This window comes from Coregonus lavaretus, assembly GCF_964263955.1.
Source record: "Coregonus lavaretus genome assembly, contig: HAP1_SCAFFOLD_5492, whole genome shotgun sequence".
NCBI lineage: Eukaryota > Metazoa > Chordata > Actinopteri > Salmoniformes > Salmonidae > Coregonus > Coregonus lavaretus.
In genome coordinates, this window is record NW_028159417.1 from 21971 (window position 1) to 39480 (window position 17510).

Here is a 17510-nt window from a genome sequence, read left to right on the forward strand (position 1 = left end):
AAATGTTTTACATTGTAGAATAATATTGAAGAGATCAAAACTATGAAATAACACATAAGGAATCATGTAGTAACCCAAAAGGTTTTCAACAAATCAAAATATATTTTATATTTGAGATTCTTCAAATAGCCATTCTCTCAACCAGCTTCACCTGGAATGCTTTTCTAACAGTCTTGAAGGAGTTCCCACATATGCTGAGCACTTGTTGGCTGCTTTTCCTTCACTCTGCCGTCCGACTCATCCCAAACAATCTCAATTGGGTTGAGGTCGGGGGATTGTGGAGGCCAGGTCATCTGATGCAGCACTCCATCACCCTCCTTCTGGTAAAGTAGCCCTTACACAGCCTGGAGGTGTGTTGGGTCATTGTCCTGTTGAAAAACTAAATATAGTCTGCAGAATATCGCTGCAGAATGCGGTGGTAGCCATGCTGGTTAAGTGTGCCTTGAAGTCTAAATAAATCACAGACAGTGTCACCAGCAAAGCACCCCCACACCATAACACCTCCTCCTCTATGCTTTACGGTGGGAACTACACATGCGGAGATCATCCGTCACAAAGACACAGCGGTTGGATCCAAAAATCTCCAATTTGGACTCCAGACCAAAGGACAGATTTCCACCATTCTAATGCCCATTGCTCGTGTTTCTTGGCCAGTCTCTTCTTATTGGTGTCCTTTACTAGTGGTTTCTTTACAGCAGTTCGACCATGAAGGCTTGATTCACACAGTCCCCTCTGAATAGTTGATGTTGAGATGTGTCTGTTACTTGAACTCTGTGAAGCATTTATTTGGGCTGCAATTTCTGAGGTGCAGTTAACTCTTATGAACTTATCCTCTGCAGCAGAGGTAACTCTGGGTCTTCCATTCCTGTGGCGGTCCTCATGAGAGCCAGGTTCATCATAGCGCTTGATGGTTTTTGTGACTGCACTTGAAGAAACTTTCAATGTTCTTGAAATGTTCAGTATTGACTGACCTTCATGTCTTAAAGTAATGATGGAGTGTCATTTCTCTTTGCTTATTTGAGCTGTTCTTGCCATAATATGGACTTGGTCTTTTACCAAATAGGGCTATCTTCTGTACACCCCACCTACGTTGTCACAACACAACTGATTGGCTCAAACGCATTAATTACATTTAATTAAATTCCAAAAATTAACTTTTAAGAAGGCACACCTGTTAATTGAAAATCATTCTAGGTGACTACCTCATGAAGCTGGTTGAGAGAATGCCAAGAGTGTGCAAAGCTGTCATCAAGGCAAAGGGTGGCTATTTGATGAATAAACTATATTTTGATTTGTTTAACACTTTTTTGGTTACTACATGATTCCATATGTGTTATTTCATAGTTATGATGTCTTCACTATTATTCTACAATGTAAAAAATAGTAAACATAAAGAAAAACACATGAATGAGTAGGTATGTCCAAACTTTTGACTGGTAGTGTATGTTATTTTTAATTTTTATATAACTATTTAGATGTCTTTTAGAGGAAGGGTGCTTTTCACTAACAACTAGGCCGCTTCAATGTGCTGATGGTGTTGGACCCCCCCCCCCCCCCTCCCCCCGAGTCTCATAAAGCAACTGCAAAAGTTAATATTTTTTGGGTCTGGTCAACACTGGACATGCAGTGTTGCACCTGCCCTTGCATGAGGGGGACAAGGGCTGGTGGACATTGGGTTCAGAGTCACAGCTTTCTGCTTACAAGCTGCACAGAGCGTTTTTTACCAGCAGGGGGTGTGCTGGTCAGACACAGCATTGGCTGTTCTAAGGAGGTCAGGGGGCCCTTGGATATGACAGGCACTTGTTCCTTTTGGATCTGGAGCAGGTCGATATGTCAACCCTTACTCCGTTCTACCACGCTGTGCTTCGGGCAGAGACTCTTAACTGTTTACAGAGATGTTTCATGGCCAGGAGCATGGATAATGGAGGAGCCACTGTTCTACAACCCACTGATACAGACCAGAGTGCTGACCTCTGTGAGCTTGCGAGCCAGACCTGTGAGAGCGGGGTTCACTAAGTTGGGTGACCTGAGAGAGGCGGCTGGGTGGAAATCTGCCAGCGACATAAAGTAATCCAGGCTGCTGCAGCAGATGGTAAAGGGGGTCAATGCTGCACTACCTGGCTCCTTCAGAGAGCTGCTGGGAAACAGGCAGAGACCGGGCCGTTTAACCACAAATGAATCTGATCTACTTCCTTTTACCATCTATCTCCCTTTTTTCCAGCTGCTGCTGCAGGGGAACACCAGGAGGGTGAGGGGATTATTTTATCGTTCAGGACTGGGGGGCTTTTGTACAGCCAGCAAAAAGGCTTTGTATGCGGTGGCTATCAAGGCAGCTCAGAAAGACAATTTGCATGGGCTGAGGGCAACGGAGTGGCAGGGGAGTTTGGGACCAGGCACTTCTCTGAGAGGATGTTGGCGCTCCCTGTATAAGACTCCCATAGAGAAGTGTACAGCTGATCTACAGTGGAGGATTATTCAAGGGGCTATCACTACGAACAGATATGTGTCGCACCTTGATCCATCAGTGGGAAGGGGGTGTCTATTCTGTGGGTAGGAGGAGACAGTGCAGCATCTGTTTTCCTTTTGTTCCAGTCTGACAGGGCTGTTTTCTGTCCTGGGGTGGTGGTGTACAGGGCTAGGGCTAACTTGGGACCTATATGTTGGAGGGCCTAGGTTTAGTGTGGTATTTTTAAAATAAGTATCTCTCTCTCTCTCTCTATCCCTCCATTCCTCCCTCCTTCTCCTGTCCCCCTCTCTCCCACCATCCTTCACCTCCATGGATTATCTCAGATGGTAAGCCTCGAACTGCAGTGGGGTTATCACCAGTGCCAACAGCAAATTCTCCAACTCTCCAGACAGAGCCTTCTTCAGCCCAGCGGTCAGCTCCTGGATCAGGGGGACAACACATAGTCAGTGGGCATGTTGACTCCTGACACTGGTCTAAGGCCAGTTTGGAATTTTTACCTCTAATGGTTGAGGTTAGGATTCGAGGTGGGTAAGCTGGTCCCAGTATTGTAGTTACTAGTTACCTCTGTGATGGTTTTGAAGGTCTGAGCAATGATTTGTCTTTGAGCGTAGTTGCGGTTGGTCAGGATTTTTATCAGAGTAACTGAATCTGTAATCAGACTGGAAAGGATATCTTGTAAAGAGTTTATTCAATAAAATAATGCAAATCATTTCAGATCTAATACCCAAGAGTAGAACAAAATGAGCCTTGAAGCACTTATACTTTATATAATCATTATGAGTTATGATGACTGAGGCTGTACCTTTCTGCTCCAGAGCATCTCTCTCAGCATGGAAGTTAGGGAAGGGCCTTATAGTACCTAAGATACCCCAGGACATCTCCTAGGAGAGGACCAGAGAAAGAACGAGTGAGAGAGGAAGGACAAGGCCTATGGAGGAGAGGATAGAGGGAGAAATGGGCAGGGAGAGTGGTAGGGAAAAGGCATTGGAAGGGGACAAAAGGGAAGAAGGGAAAGAAATGTAGTAGTAGTTACTGTATGTGGAAGGACAAGGAGACAGATGAGGGAGGAGTGAGAAAGAGTGAAACCGGCAAATGTGCATTTTGCCCGGCAGGCAATATCCTAAAGATTTCACACTCTTCCATTTCACAATGGAGAATTTTAGGAATTACAAACATGCAATTGTCAACCATTGTGCAGGAAAAAGAGGCGGTGGGACAAGTAGGGTGAAGAAACACTGACGAAACTAAGATGATGAGATGTCCACAGCTAAAGAAGACAAGAAAGATTGATGGACAAAGGAGAAAGAGGTTCCTAACATTCACATATGATGGCAAGTACTCAATGTCACCTTCAAAAGAGGAAACAAGAAAGACTATTTAATACAATTACACCATTGTTTCATGCATGAATGAAGACACGTGAGGAATGATGGAATGTGTCATTGTTGAAAACTAAGATTTTATCACAAAATAAGTCATAGGCTGTCATAAGTACTGAGATTTTGTGAAATGCATTTTGAATGCATTTATAGCCTTTATAGAAGGGTGTTTTAAAGAATCATAACCTGTAATTAATGTTTATTAAGTCTAAAAATGCTTTATAGGGTTGAAGGCACTATAAATACATTAATTATGCATTATATACAGATGGTTCATAGAAAGTGTAACCGATGTCCTATTTCTTTATTTATTGAGTGCATGTCATAGCATTTCTTATTTATCCTGTTTTCTTTATTATATACTGTATATATTTATTTTTTAAATTAGTTAAATTACTATTTTGATATTGATTACTGCAAGTTAAGCATTTCACTGTATTTCTGCATGCGACAATAAAACTTGAACCCATATTAAAAAACAACAAATTCTCAATTCCGAATTACCTATAGAGGCCCTATGATCTGGAAATCATTCCCTCCTGATTTTGCCAAGCTATCCCTGTCGTTGTTAAAAACACTCAACAAGCCCTTTTGGCTTTTCCCCCCCTCCTGCACATACTGTTTTTTTTAGTTTACTGTTACAAACTGTCGTTCTATTTGTGCAAATAAACTAAACCATATACACACAATAGCCCATAACGACAAAGTGAAAACATGCTTTTAGAAATGTTTGCATATTTATTGAAAATGAAATATGTAATTTATCTAGTCAATACATTGTAAAATCACCTTTGGCAGCGATTACAGCTGTGAGTCTTTCTGGATAAGTCTCTAAGAGCTTTGCACACCTGGTTTGTACAATATTTGCACATTATTCTTTTTATAATTCTTCAAGCTCTGTCGAGTTGGTTGTTGGTCATTGCTAGACAGCCATTTTCCGGTCTTGTCATAGATTTTCAAGCCGATTTAAGTCAGAACTGTAACCAGGCCACTCAGGAAAATTCAATGTCGTCTTGGTAAGCAACTCCAGTGTATATTTGACCTTGAGTGTTAGGTTATTTTCATGCTGAAAGGTGAATTTGTCTCCCAGTGTCTGAAGGAAAGCAGACTGAACCAGGTTTTCCTCTAGGATCTTCCCTGTGCTTAGCTCTATTCCGCTTCTTTTTATCCAAAAAAACTCCCTAGTCCTTGCCGATGACAAGTATACCCATAACATGATGCTGCCACCACCATGCTTGAAAATATGAAGGGTGGTACTCAGTGACGTGTTGTGTTGGATTTGTCCCAAACATAATGGTTTGTATTCAGGACATAAAGTTCATTTCTTTGCCACATTCTTTGCAGGCTTCCTTCTTTTCACTCTGTCATTTAGGTTAATATTGTGGAGTAACTACAATGTTGATCCATCTTCAGTTTTTTTCTATCACAGCACTAAACTGTAACTATTTTAAAATCACCATTTGCCTCATGGTGAAATCCCTGAGCGGTTTCCATCCTCTCCGGCAACTGAGTTAGGAAGGATGCCTGTATCGTTGTAGTGACTGGGTGTATTGATACACCATCCAAAGTGTCATTAATAACTTCACCATGCTCAAAGGGATATTCAATGTCTGCTTTATTTTGATTTTTTACCCATCTACCAATAGGTGCCCTTCTTTGCGAGGCATTGGAAAACCTCCCTAGTCTTTGTGGTCGAATCTGTGTTTGAAATTTACTGCTCGACTGAGGCACCTTACAGATAATTGTATGTGTGGGGTACAGAGATGAGGTAGTCATTAAAAAATCATGTTAAACACTATTATTGCACACAGAGTTAGTTCATGCAACTTATGTGACTTGTTAAGCACATTTTTACTCCTAAACTTATTTAGGCTTGCCATAACAAAGGGGTTGAATACCTGACTCAAGACATTTCAGCTTTAATTTTTAATTAATTTGTAAACATTTCTAAAAACATAATTCCACTTTGATATTATCAGGCAGTGTGTGTAAGCCAGAGAGACAAATTCTAAATGTAATCCATTTGAAATTCAGGCTGTAACACAACAAAATGTGGATGAAGTCAATGGGTGTGAATACTTTCTGAAGGTATTTACTAGACAAAGAGGCAGCTGGAGTTCCATTACAAATACAATGCTTAGCTGGTTTGGTGAGAAAATTGAAAAGGTCCACTCTCTTCCTTACTGTGTCCGCCTAGTGCCTTGTATATTGTCTGTACTCTGTGCCTGGAGTACAGAAATAAATATGAGAGATGTGGGTTTTACTGTGTGCGGCCACTATCAACAATGGGAAGTTATGGAGCGTGTATCAGTTGGATGGATATAATGTACGATTTTGTTCCACTTTAGCTGGTTGGATGTAGAAGTCACCATTTAAAATGTATCCAGTATCATTACGTCTTACCTCTATTGTCATTTAGTTCATTGTATTGCATGTGTAAATGCAGACTTGAGCTACAGTATGTGCCTTTTGTAAAGTATTAGACCACTAATAAAACCTATTTATTTCACCTTGAGCTACTAGTATGTACTTATGCATAGTATGTTCTGTACATAGTAGGCCACATATTACACTATCAGTTTTCTTGTCTCATGCGTTACAGTCCTGTATCTTGTACACACATCACCATGGTATTCAGAACAGCTTGCTCAGTGTTTCTAGATTATGTCTGTGTGAATCTTGATAGCCAATCTAGATGATAGTCAGACAGTACCACTCCTCACCTTTGACCTGTCTGCATTATAATAACGTGAAAGCCCAGGATGACCCAGATTATCTTTCTCCATGGAATACATGACAATATACTGTAACTTATCTTTAATTGAAGATCTATGAAAGAACAAGACACATTTTAGATTAACAAGACATTTGAACAACAATTGATAACAGTTTCATTTTTGATAGTTTTATTTAATATTTATATATTTTATATTTTAAAACCACTCATATTTCTTTTCACATTCTATTTTTGGTATCAAATAATAATGCATGGAGGTGCAAGGTATTTGGTGTTATATATAAAAATAAGAAAGTAACCTGTATGTTGACAGTGATTGGCAATGTATGATTAATATCTATGAAAATACCGTAGTAATACCATAGTGAAATAGAAACCCCACCTTGAAAAACACACAGTAGCATTAGACAGGAAATGCATAAAAGCCCACAGGGTCATTGCACTGCATCATACATTATTATATGTATTGTGTATGTATTATACTGCATAAAGAATACACTCCCCATCCAATGTTTTCCCAAAACGTAGTAAATTACATAGTCAAACAAAATACAAATAAAATACAAAAATAAGCCAATTCAGAAAATAATGTGCATAGATTTGGCTTCCTTCATGAATACATCTTAAATATACTGCTTGTAGCCACAGATGATGCACCATATAGTAGATCTAACTTGACCTCCCCAATAATCAATGGTGGGTTCAAGTGAATGGTTCCGTCCACTACTGTGTGTGCTAAGCCGGGGCATACCATCCAAGTCAAGGAAGAATCTGAGAGGGGAGAATGTCTGTAAATAGAATAACCCAATTTTAAGGGAGGGGAAAATAAGCACTACCCTTCCCATCCTCTCCAGTTGACCACATCTAAAGGCACTGGTTGTTTATTGTTGAGTCGTACGTATGCTGCTGTCCTCACATTCAGGCAAAAAAGTAAATCCTCATATGAATCTTCACGGTATTAAAGAAAACCCCTTTAACTGCAATGAAGATGTTCTCAGATCCTCTTGAGAGTGCCTGACGATGATTACACAAGGTTAAGTCTGTGGTGATTCCTAAAGGCCATGTCCACAGGCTCAAAAGCAGGAGTTCTGAGGGGTTGGGGATATTGTAATGTATTGTATTGGAGGAGCGGGTGAAGGGTGTGGGTTGAGGGAAGGTTATTGGAAGGTTACAGCAGCTCCAGCTCCCACTGTTGGCAAGGCCTCTCCTCACTCTCTGGTAAAATCACCACATGGTCTCTGTCGTACTGCTTGCCACCTGAGAGATACAATTATATCATACATTTATTGCATGTTGAAAATACCCTCAAATAAAAGGTGACATTCTGTATTGTTGCCTCATATGAAACATTTGGGGGGGGGGGGTGCTGAGTGTGCATAGTATTGCATGAAAGTACAAATCGTATATACAGTGGGGAAAAAAAGTATTTAGTCAGCCACCAATTGTGCATGTTCTCCCAATTAAAAAGATGAGAGAGGCCTGTACTTTTCATCATAAGTACACGTCAACTATGACAGACAAATTGAGGAAAAAAAATCCAGAAAATCACATTGTAGGATTTTTTATGAATTTATTTGCAAATTATGGTGGAAAATAAGTATTTGGTCACCTACAAACAAGCAAAATTTCTGGCTCTCACAGACCTGTAACGACTTCTTTAAGAGGCTCCTCTGTCCTCCACTCGTTACCTGTATTAATGGCACCTGTTTGAACTTGTTATCAGTATAAAAGACACCTGTCCACAACCTCAAACAGTCACACTCCAAACTCCACTATGGCCAAGACCAAAGAGCTGTCAAAGGACACCAGAAACAAAATTGTAGACCTGCACCAGGCTGGGAAGACTGAATCTGCAATAGGTAAGCAGCTTGGTTTGAAGAAATCAACTGTGGGAGCAATTATTAGGAAATGGAAGACATACAAGACCACTGAAAATCTCCCTCGATCTGGGGCTCCACGCAAATTCTCACCCCGTCGGGTCAAAATGATCACAAGAACGGTGAGCAAAAATCCCAGAACCACACGGGGGGACCTAGTGAATGACCTGCAGAGAGCTGGGACCAAAGTAACAAAGCCTACCATCAGTAACACACTACGCCGCCACGGACTCAAATCCTGCAGTGCCAGACGTGTCCCCCTGCTTAAGCCAGTACATGTCCAGGCCTGTCTGAAGTTTGCTAGAGTGCATTTGGATGATCCAGAAGAGGATTGGGAGAATGTCATATGGTCAGATGAAACCAAAATATAACTTTTTGGTAAAAACTAAACTCGTCGTGTTTGGAGGACAAAGAATGCTGAGTTGCATCTAAAGAACACCATACCTACTGTGAAGCATGGGGGTGGAAACATCATGCTTTGGGGCTGTTTTTCTGCAAAGGGACCAGGACGACTGATCCATGTAAAGGAAAGAATGAATGGGGCCATATATCGTGAGATTTTGAGTGAAAACCTCCTTTCATCAGCAAGGGCATTGAAGATGAAACGTGGCTGGGTCTTTCAGCATGACAATGATCCCAAACACACCGCCCGGGCAACGAAGGAGTGGCTTCGTAAGAAGCATTTCAAGGTCCTGGAGTGGCCTAGCCAGTCTCCAGATCTCAACCCCATAGAAAATCTTTGGAGGGAGTTGAAAGTCCGTGTTGCCCAGCGACAGCCCCAAAACATCACTGCTCTAGAGGAGATCTGCATGGAGGAATGGGCCAAAATAACAGCAACAGTGTGTGAAAATCTTGTGAAGACTTACAGAAAACATTTGACCTGTGTCATTGCCAACAAAGGGTTTATAACAAAGTATTGAGAAACTTTTGTTATTGACCAAATACTTATTTCCCACCATAATCTGCAAATAAATTCATTAAAAATCCTACAATGTGATTTTCTGGAGAAAAAAATTCTCATTTTGTCTGTCATAGTTGACGTGTACCTATGATGAAAATTACAGGCCTCTCTCATCTTTTTAAGTGGGAGAACTTACACAATTGGTGGCTGACTAAATACTTTTTTTCCCCACTGTATAGTTCCTATAATTTCACTCCTAAAATGAGAGTAGTGTCTCACCCTTGATGTCCAATACCATGCCAGGGAAGGTGAGGCTGCAGATGGTGCCTCTCATCTGGGCTGACCAGGTCTGGACAGGCTGCCGGGTCTCTGACCACAGCACCACCTTAGCCCCCGCCTCCACGTTCCCCATCACCTGCAGGCTCATAGCAGGAGCCAACTAGAGAATGAGAGACAGAGAACGAGAGCAAGAGACATAAGAAATTGAGAAATCTGGCGTGCTCAAATAGCAAAACATCTAGGAGATGTGGATAGGAGATGTGGTAAATGCAAAACATGATATAGTGTAAAATAAATAGGAGAAATAACATCTGAAGATATAAAAATGCTCTATATTTAGTTCTATGGGGAAAAAAAACAGATTCCCAGAATTTTAGGCCTGTCAATGTATGTATATGTTAATCTTTGACCAGGGTTGGGAAACTCATGGGAACCCAGGGGGTCCGAGGGGGAGTCCCAGGGGTTCCTCAGTAAGGTGAAAGAAACTGATCATATGAATAAAGATAATTGAAATGGAAAAGTTGAGGAACTTTATTCCTAGTGAGTAATACCTTGTTCTTGAAGAGGCCCTCCTGGTAGAACCAGATGTCGCTCATGCCCTCCACCTGCTCGGTCACAACCACGCGTCCCGACTTAATTTCCTCTACGCCGCCCTGGATGGACAGGAAGTGACCTCGCTCCTTGCTCTTGATGCGGAAGAAGTGCCGCCTCTGCAGGAAATGGAAACAGGCACATGTAAATCATTCAAAATAAAATAAATATGAGTAATAAAAAGAGTAAATATGAATTGGGTAGAAGTACTGTATTATACACCAACCCAAACAAAGTGAATGAAGTCAAAGGTATTCTAACCTGTCGTACTGGGTACATTGAGCCAATGGTGAAAATCTGACTGAATTTGGGCCAGTTGGTGATTTCAATGGGTTCTAATAGGAACTGCCGTCCCCTGTAGTTACTGTGCTCACACATCACCCAGCTGCAGAGAGAGCAAGTGAGGCATAGGGTGAGAGAGTGACACAAGAGGAAAGTTTGTGTTCATACACACATCCTTAAAAACATAGGTGCTGGGGTAATAAAGAATACTAGTAAAGAACAACAATGCCTGAACACTGTTAAAGCTCCTAATTCACCACTTTACTGACAATGTTTCGATCTGAAAAGGATCTTCGTCAGGTCAAAAACACAAGAGCACATAATGTCAACTCTCAGAATAACACACTCACACACTCACCAGCCTCGGTTGACTCTGACAGAGAGTAGATGGTTGTTGTAGCCCTCCTCCAGCATATTGACCACCTCTGTGTCCACTGTGATCTCCCTGCCCTCCAAACACTCCAGACCAAACAGTGAGACGGAGGGCACTGAGAATACCTGGGGAAACAGGGGGAGACTGTGTTAAGATTAAGTTTAAGATTAAGATATACTTTATTAGTCCATATGGGATGGAAATTTGTCTTCTGCTTTTTTCCCAACCCCTCCTATACAAACACACACACACATTAGGTTGGATAGGCTGCAGCAGTGTTACAGTGGGTCAGGGTATGGGGTTGGGAGGAGTAATGGTATGGGGAAGAGAGAGGGCTGGGGGCATTAAGCTAAATATACCTAAATACTATGATGAACAACAAATTGATTCATTAAGTGATTGAAAATAAAACGGAGAAAGCTATAGAGTGAGAGACAGACAGACAGAAAAAGTGAAGTAAAATTTGATGGTGAGAGAGGAAGGTGAATAAGCCAGTCTATATGAGTGTGACCAGTATATGAGGATTGTTCTTACCAGTGGGACAGTCTTCAGTGAAAGTATGACACAGTTCGGAGGACAGCCCATGCTGGTGAAGTTGGGGTAGTCTCCTTCTGACAGGATGTACAGGTTCCCTGAAAACTCACGGCCCTCGTACACCACCCAACTGAAACACAGAGGAACACACAAAACCCATTTAAACCTCCTTTACTAACTCCACACACTCATCAGTACAGTGAGCTCCCCTTTAATTGTAATAATTATATGCTGGCTCATCTCTAGGTCCTCCATTACTCCATACCATCCCTCTACAGCTCCACTAAGCCTGTGTATCCTTCCATCTTTCCTAATTCTAAATTCTTCCTACACTTGGTGTGTGTGTGTGTGTGTGTGTCTGCATGCATGCGTGTGTGTGTGTTGGTTCTGTCCCACCTTCCTCCCACCACTCTGCAGGACTTGGCGATGAGTTTATCAGAGAGGGACTCCTGGTTCTTGTCACACACATGGCATTCACCCTGGAAATATGGCTCTGTGTACAGCATCACCTGAGACAGACAAGGACAGCGAAGGAAGAAAGAGAGTTAAAAATCTGTCACATTTACTGTAGACATAGTACAAGTGAATTGTGAAAAGAAATAGCATGACTGCAGAAGGATATACGATTCTACAAGATGTCTCACCACACTTCTGACGCTGCCCTGGTTTTCACTTGGAGCCTGAAACAGACAAGTGAACCGGGTGCACTGAGTAAACATCACAATGTCAAACAGCAATCCTTTCCATTTTTCCTCAGGCTGCAAACGCTTCTAAACAGTGTGTGTATTCTCCTTGCAGTTCATTTGCCGGTCTGTTTCCGTCTCTCCACTGTCAACTCCATAGAAAATAGTCTCTAGACGCCTACTCACCTCTAAGATGGGCTGGACAGAGCAGATGTGGTTGTCTGAAGAGCCCCAGTCAGCAGAGTTACTGTAGAAACCTTTCTCCAGGATATACTGGTCACCAGAGAAGTCCACGTGAGAGTAGGCTATCCATCTGGAGGAAACAGTGATCACTTTGCGTCAAACCTCCACTAATACTCTGTAACATCCTTCATTCACTGTTGGAGGGAACTTACGTTATTTTTTATTACCCCCCTTTTCTCCCCAATTTCGATCTTGTCTCATCGCTGCAACTCCCCAACGGGCTCGGGAGGTGAAGGTCGAGTCATGCGTCCTCCGAAACATGGCCCGTCTAACTGCGCTTCTTAACACCCGCCCGCTTAACCCGGAAGCCAGCCGCACCAATGTGTCAGAGGAAACACTGTTCAACTGACGACCAAGGTCAGCCTGCAGCCACCCGGCCCGCCACAAGGAGCCAAGTAAAGCCCCCCGGCCAAACCCTCCCCTAACCCGTACGACGTTGGGCCATTTGTGCGCCGCCCTATGGGACTCCCGATCCCAGACGGTTGTGATACAGCCCGGGATCAAACCCGGGTCTGTAGTGACGCCTCAAGCACCGCGATGCAGTGCCTTAGACCGCTGCGCCACTCGGGAGGCCATATGATCATATTCTTATCAACGTATCAGCCAGTTTCAAGTTATTATCAGAGCCATATCTACTGTATATTGGCTCTAGTTATGATTATATTCTTATTATTTGAATAAGTTCTGTCCTTGAGCTGTTCTTGTCTATTAATGTGGAAAAGTAGCTGCTGCTTTTGCAACAGCTAATGGGGATCCTAATAAAATACCAATAACAAATACCTCTGACACAAAAAAATGATATCAGTCATTACTATAAAACACTAGATTACACCCTGTTAGACTATAATGCTGCTAGTCACAAGCATTTGTACTTACGCTCCACTGAGGACGTGGATGGAGCACGTGGTGGTACGGTAGCCAAACAGCTCCACGTCAGGAATGGCCTCGGTCACCTCAAAGGTGCTCTCCTGCTCCACCTCCTCCTCGTCAGGCTGCGCATACATTACCAACATGGGCTCTGTCAGGTCCTACAGGGGACAGAGGGGTCAGGGATTAGAGGTCACATACTGTGGTTCCAGGTAGGAGTTGTCTTTAGGCACAGATCTAGGATCAGCTACATCCTAAACTTAACCAGCAGGAAAGGGACAGCTACAGTGTTCCACTGTCCTTAAAGATGATACCTGTAGTTCCATTTCTGGTCAAAGGTATTTCACACTGACTAGTTCAATGGAACTACATTTGTTTTTGAGTGAATTACGTCCCTGTGCCATCTGCATGTAATAAAGGTAACTGCCAAAATAACGGAAACACTTCAGTAAATGAGGGATACAAAGTATATTGAAAGCTGGTGCTTCCACCCAGGTGTGGTTCCGGAGTTAATAAAGCAGCTAACATCCCATCATGCTTAGGGTCATGTATAAAAATGCTGGGCAGGCCATTATTTTGGCTACCATGGCTATGCCTCCATAGGATGACAATGCCCCCATCCACAGCGCACGAGTGGTCAATGGTTGAATGGTTTGATGAGCATAAAAATGATGTAAACCATATGCCACAGGGGTCGCATTTGCGTTTTTCACGCAGAAAAGGTTTCTTATTGTACATTCTGCTCGGCTTCAGTCAGGGTTCCCTCCAAATCCTGAATGTAAAAGGTCTAATACCGTACTTCAGTTGCACTTCTCCACTATATATTTGCTCTCGTCGTTGGATCACTAGACAGCGCTCTGACTGATGTGTAGCCTACTTTTCTACGGTACTTTCCTCTGGTGTAGTTTTTCTCCGGTAGCAAGTTAAAATGCTAGATTAACGACAAACATTAGGAAATGTAGCTGGCTACATTCTTTCTATGATAAACATTAGATGGCCATGCATCGTTTTTGGAAAAAGACCTTGAATTTTCATTGTGAGTTAATTTACTTATGTGTGGCTGCTAGCCAAATAGTGTTGCACTTTTGTTGTCATCTGATGATTTTCTGCCGAATGTGTTGCACTAATGTATTTTGTGTTGCACGCCCCTTATCACTCTATTGAAGCCAAAAAACACTGACTTTCAATATGAAACGCAGGTGAAATGGTTTAAAACACAGATTTTTGGATGGTCTGCGTTATGAAAATGCAGATTTCTGAAAGCTACTACAACCCCTGTGCCACGGCTGTCTCCGTCACCAGATCTCAACCCAAATGAACACTTATGGGTGATTCTGAAGCGCTGCCTGAGACAGCGCTTTCCACCTCCATCAACAAAACACCAAATGATGGAATTCCTTGTGGAAAAATGGTGTCGCATCCCTCCAATAGAGTTCCAGACACTTGTAGAATCTATGCCAAGGTGCATTGAAGCTGTTCTGGCTCGTGGTGGCCCAACACCCTATTAAGACACTGTATGTTGGTGTTTGCATTATTTTGGCAGTTACCTGTATAAATTATACACACTGAATATACCAAACATTAGGAACACCTTCCTAATATTAAGTTTCACCCCCTTTTGCCCTCAGAACAGCCTCAATTCGTCAGGGCATGGACTTTACAAGGTGTCGAAAGCGTTCCACAGGGATGCTGGCCCATGTTGACTCCAATGCTTCCCACAGTTGTGTCAAGTTGGCTGGATGTCCTTTGGGTGGTGGACCATTCTTGATACACACGGGAAACTGTTCAGTGTGAAAAACCCAGCTGTGTTGCAGTTCTTGACACACTCAAACTTCATCTACCCTGATTGAAATGGAATTAACAAGTGACATCAATAAGGAATCATAGCTTTCACCTGGAAAGAGCAGGTATTCTTAATATGTTGTATACTCAGTGTATATGCCATTTAGGACATGATACAAGGCCCTGATAGAGATGGGGTGTTACGTGATGGTATGGCCCACACACCGCTCGTATGACTCTGACAGAGCGCAGCTCAGCATCGCAGCCCCCCCACACCCTCCAGTCGTGGTACTCTCCCTCCTCCAACAGATACTGGTGGCCTCGGAAACCCTCCTTCTCATAGCCCACCCAGCTAGAAGTACAGGGAGACACAGGGTGAGATACATGAAGTAACACACGCATGCACACGCGCTCACACACAGTCTACTCACCAGCCTCCCTGTACTTTGATGGATCCAGCGCTGCACATGAAGGCAGTCTGCCGTCTGTCCATTCTGGTCATGAAGTCTCTCATGTTGGTGTAGATTACCCTGCTCTTCCCAGTGAAGTAGGGCTTGTCATAGAGCACCAGCTGGGAAGAAAAACAGCAGGCACAACTTTTGCACTGAGGTATCAGCTTCATAAAGACATTTGTTTGATCATTCATTTGTTCGTTTGTTTGTTCATTCTTACCTTGGGCTCACCAGGTTTCTCCACTCTTGGTTCACCCTGTCATAAAAACATTTGGGAAATTTCATTTAGTGAACATCAACTATAAATGCAATACATTAATTATACTAAAGCTATTTCCATGGGGTGTACATTGTTCTAGCTGTGGTCAGTCTCTACAATTTGTCTATTATAATCTTACGATTTTGAGAGGGTGCACTGAGCCCACGTAGGGTTGTTCCACGCCCCAGGCTGCAGGGTTGGGGAACCCCCCGACCTCCAGAACACGTGGTACGCCCTGGAAGAAAGGCTGAGCATACACCAGCCATCTGAAGAGAAGAGTCAATCCAATCAGAACAGAGATATCATTACAGAAGACAGACCTCACAAAACCATGTTATTACACTGATAAAATACCCAATATACTTAAATATTGAGCTTAACTTATTTTCACCCAATACAATGTTAACCACCTAGAGTCGATTGATGCACTGGTGCGTCAATCTAAGTTACATAACAAAAAAATACCCATCAGAATCTGTCAGTTTAAGCTAGAGATATCTGCGGTGAAAGTTGGCAGAGCTAGAGCGGTGTTTGTCAGACCATGAGACATCCCGAAAATCGGTCTTCTTACGAAAACGTATGTAGCATCCGAATGGTTTGACCTACAAAACTATTATGACCACTATGGAAAGGGAAGATTTTGCTCTACGACCCCCACAAGTGTCACAGGACTCGTCAGAAGGTAACCGGATTAAAACAATTATTGGAAGTATGAAGGTAGTTTTGTGCCTACACAAAAAAGGGGTTAAATATGTGTAAATAAACTACAAATATTTTCTGAGCTTTCTTATATCTCCTAGATATAGGACAGAAACTTCAAAACCTTGTTTCTTATGATTGATTATTTTTGTCTTTTAGTCTTTTTTGCCATTTATGAATGTGTTACTCAATGTGTTTCCCTGGGCTATAGTAGTTTTTCCAGGTGGCCAAATTCAATATCTTATCAAATAATTGTTTTATATATTTGTATACCTAAAGGGGTCCTAAAATTCAAAATCAAATAGCCAAATGGTCCATAGTATGACCATCTTAAAACAATTCCATATGTCGTCCCCCCCCCCCCCCCAACCGCTTAGACTTACAGGGGTTAAATTTGACGCTTTATTTGAACAAATACTACATTTTATCATCTTACTTTCATAAAATGTAACCTTATGCCCCACGTGGCCTACTAAAAAGCAGTTGGCAGAGCTGACTACATTTACTCACAGTCCAGCGTTGATGATGATGGAGTTGGCTTTGATGGGGAAGCCGAATATCCTGGCGTCATCTGACGTGTCTCTGAAGATCACCTTCTTCCCCTCTGCATTCTCCTCTGGGAACAGACTGATCTCTGGCACACTGTAGTCCTGTTGCGGCAGAGAGAAATGACAAGTATGGTACTTTGACACTAGAGGGTGCTATAGTCTCACAGAGCAGCGCAATTGTGACACAGGCTCTAACAGAGAGGACGGCAGAAATCCTTAAGAGTGCCATAATACGTATATAAACTCAACTGCATTTATTTTCAGCAAACTTAACATGTGTAAATATTTGTATGAACATAACAAGATTCAACAACTGAGACATAAACTGAACAAGTTCCACAGACATGTGACTAACAACAATGGAATAATGTGTCCCTGAATAAAGTGCTTTGCTGCAGGAGGTACTGGTGCACTTCACAAAATAGATGGCATCATGAGGAAGGAAAATTATGTGGATATATTGAAGCAACATCTCAAGACATCAGTCAGGAAGTTAAAGCTTGGTCGCAAATGGGTCTTCCAAATGGACAATGACCCCAACCATACTTCCAAAGTTG

The 17510-nt window shown here is 42.3% G+C and overlaps 1 protein-coding gene across 1 annotated transcript; it reads right to left on the reverse strand.

Moving 5' to 3' along the window:
- Positions 1-6816: 6816 nt before the first annotated feature.
- On the reverse strand, positions 6817-17055 carry LOC311122890 (beta/gamma crystallin domain-containing protein 2-like; the record flags this gene model as incomplete). The annotated part of the gene is made up of 15 exons (XM_084197195.1): positions 6817-7840; positions 9641-9800; positions 10192-10350; positions 10493-10616; positions 10872-11011; positions 11421-11550; positions 11817-11929; positions 12065-12100; positions 12290-12416; positions 13223-13374; positions 15221-15347; positions 15427-15566; positions 15668-15703; positions 15846-15972; positions 16916-17055. Coding segments are annotated over 15 exons (1800 nt in total), but the record flags the coding sequence as incomplete, so codon positions are not given.
- Positions 17056-17510: the final 455 nt, after the last annotated feature.